A 2500-nucleotide genomic window follows, 5' to 3' on the forward strand; every position below is an offset into this window, starting at 1 on the left:
CATCCAAAGCAACTTACAAAGTACATTTGTCAGAATAATTAGAAAACAACAATATATTGCTGTCGGTACAGTAAGGATGTTCCTAGAACCAAGTGCCAAGCACTAACAATCACTAGGTTAACCCATTCCCCGAATAAAACAAAGACGGCTAGGATAAGATGCTGCACAATGCTAAGTACTAAAGCTAGTTAGGATAAGTTGCAAGTACTATCTGTAAGTGCCAGGACGTACGACATACAATAGGTGCGTACACTAAGGCCCAATCCCATTACTACCCCTTACCCCTTCCCCTTACCCCTCCCCCTTGTTTTGAAGGGGTAAGGGGAAGGGGTAAGGGGTAGAAATGGGATTGAGCCTTAGGACCTATTGTATGTCGCCTTCCCCTTACCCCTTACCCTTACCCTTACCCCTTGAAAACAAGGGGGAGGGGTAAGGGGAAGGGGTAAGGGGTGGAAGTGGGATTGGGCCTAAGTACACTAAGTGAAGTAGAGTGGAGTCATTGTGAAGGTGTGGTTCTCTGTGTAACTGGCGTGCTGGGGGAGCGGGCCGGCCCACCTGGTCTGCAGATACTTGATCCTGCAGAGCATGTCCAGGTGTCCGGCCGAGTACTGCTCGATCACGTCCTTCACGTCGTACGGCCGCAGAGTCTCCTTGAAGCGCTTCTTGTTCAGCAGGAACCTCATGATCCTGGGGAAGGAGGGAGGAGGGCCAGGAGGTGGTCCAGGAGGAGGTCCAGAAGGAGGAAGGAGGTCCAGGAGGTGGTGGTCCAGGAGGAGGTCCAGAAGGAGGAAGGAGGTCCAGGAGGTGGTGGTCCAGGAGGAGGTCCAGAAGGAGGAAGGGGGTTCAGGAGGTGGTACAGGAGGTGGTCCAGGAGGAGGTCCAGAAGGGGGAAGGGGGTTCAGGAGGTGGTGGTCAAGGAGGAGGTCCAGAAGGAGGAAGGAGGTCCAGGAGGTGGTCCAGGAGGAGGTCCAGAAGGAGGAAGGGGGTTCAGGAGGTGGTACAGGAGGTGGTCCAGGAGGAGGTCCAGAAGGGGGAAGGGGGTTCAGGAGGTGGTGGTCAAGGAGGAGGTCCAGAAGGAGGAAGGAGGTCCAGGAGGTGGTCCAGGAGGAGGTCCAGAAGGAGGAAGGGGGTTCAGGAGGTGGTACAGGAGGTGGTCCAGGAGGAGGTCCAGAAGGAGGAAGGAGGTCCAGGAGGTGGTCCAGGAGGAGGTCCAGAAGGAGGAAGGGGGTTCAGGAGGTTGTACAGGAGGAGGTCCAGGAGGAGGTCCAGAAGGAGGAAGGAGGTCCAGGAGGTTGTACAGGAGGAGGTCCAGGAGGAGGTCCAGAAGGAGGAGGGAGGTCCAGGAGGTGGTCCAGGAGGAGGTCCAGGAGGAGGTCCAGAAGGAGGAAGGAGGTCCAGGAGGTTGTACAGGAGGTGGTCCAGGAGGAGGTCCAGAAGGAGGAAGGAGGTCCAGGAGGTGGTCCAGGAGGAGGTCCAGAAGGAGGTCCAGAAGGGGGAAGGAGGTTCAGAAGGACAGATGGTTATTTTTTTTGTTAGTTTGCTTTTCAGCTAGCTAGCTTATCTATATTTGTAACTCATCTATATTAATCATTATCTTGATTGATTTATGAATGACAAAGTAACTAGTAAACAATCGTAGATATGAACGTGGTGAAGTGAACGGATCAGGCTCCACATTGCGTGATGTGCATTGAGCGTTGAGGGCGGGGCTGGGCGGTTTGTGATAGGGGTGGGGCTTGTCGTGCTGACCTCACGGCTCTGATGACCAGTTTGAGGGTCGGGATCATGTCCTCCATCAGGACATCGGGGGGGAAGCCCCTCTCCTCCATCGACGGATCGGCCAGAACAACACCATCTGTTACCATGGAAACACACACGGATAAGAACACCTCCAGGAACAGTCGTTAGGGGTTCCATAGTGACTCCAGCATCTGTTACCATGGAAACACACCCGGCCTAAAACACCTCAAGAACCTGGCGTTAGGGGCTCCAGGTTACTCCGGCATCTGTTACCATGGAAACACAACCGGATGAGAACACCTCTCGAACCCGTTGTTAGGGGTTCTCCATCATCTGTTACCATGGAAACACACCCAGGCCAGAAAACCTCCAGAACCTGTTGCTAGGGGTTCCGAGTGACTCCCGCATCTGTTACCGTGGAAACACGCCTCGGGCGAGAACACCTCTAGAACCCGTCGCCAGGGGTTTTCCAGGTGAACCGTCGGGCGACCCCCGTCTCCACGGATACGCACCCTCGGAGCTCTGCCGCAGGGCGTAGGCCTTCATGCGGAAGGCGGTCCTGAAGCGCTCGCGGCCGCTGAAGCCCGCGGGCTTGGGCTCCTTGGAGGGGCTCTCCTCGATGCAGTCGGCGTTGCCCGGGTTACCGCCGGCGCTACCGGAGGGGAGGGACCGCCGTGCCACGCTGATGGAGGCCCGCGCGTTGGGGAGACGCACACGCTCCAGTAACCCGGGCTTACTGAGGGAGAGAGACATAGAGAGA

General features: G+C 56.2%; 1 protein-coding gene across 1 annotated transcript in view; it reads right to left on the reverse strand.

Annotated features, from left to right (window-relative positions):
- kcnq3 (potassium voltage-gated channel, KQT-like subfamily, member 3) overlaps positions 1 to 2500 on the reverse strand; it is a 64310-nt gene that overhangs the window by 2598 nt on the left and 59212 nt on the right. The window contains exons 11-13 of the mRNA XM_030362650.1: positions 2253 to 2476; positions 1750 to 1855; positions 556 to 687 (exon numbers count right to left, since the gene is read on the reverse strand). Of these exons, the coding sequence (XP_030218510.1) occupies positions 556 to 687; positions 1750 to 1855; positions 2253 to 2476 (462 nt within the window). The remainder of the gene's footprint in view (positions 1 to 555; positions 688 to 1749; positions 1856 to 2252; positions 2477 to 2500) is intronic.

The sequence above is a fragment of the Gadus morhua genome, chromosome 8, assembly GCF_902167405.1.
Source record: "Gadus morhua chromosome 8, gadMor3.0, whole genome shotgun sequence".
Classification (NCBI taxonomy): domain Eukaryota; kingdom Metazoa; phylum Chordata; class Actinopteri; order Gadiformes; family Gadidae; genus Gadus; species Gadus morhua.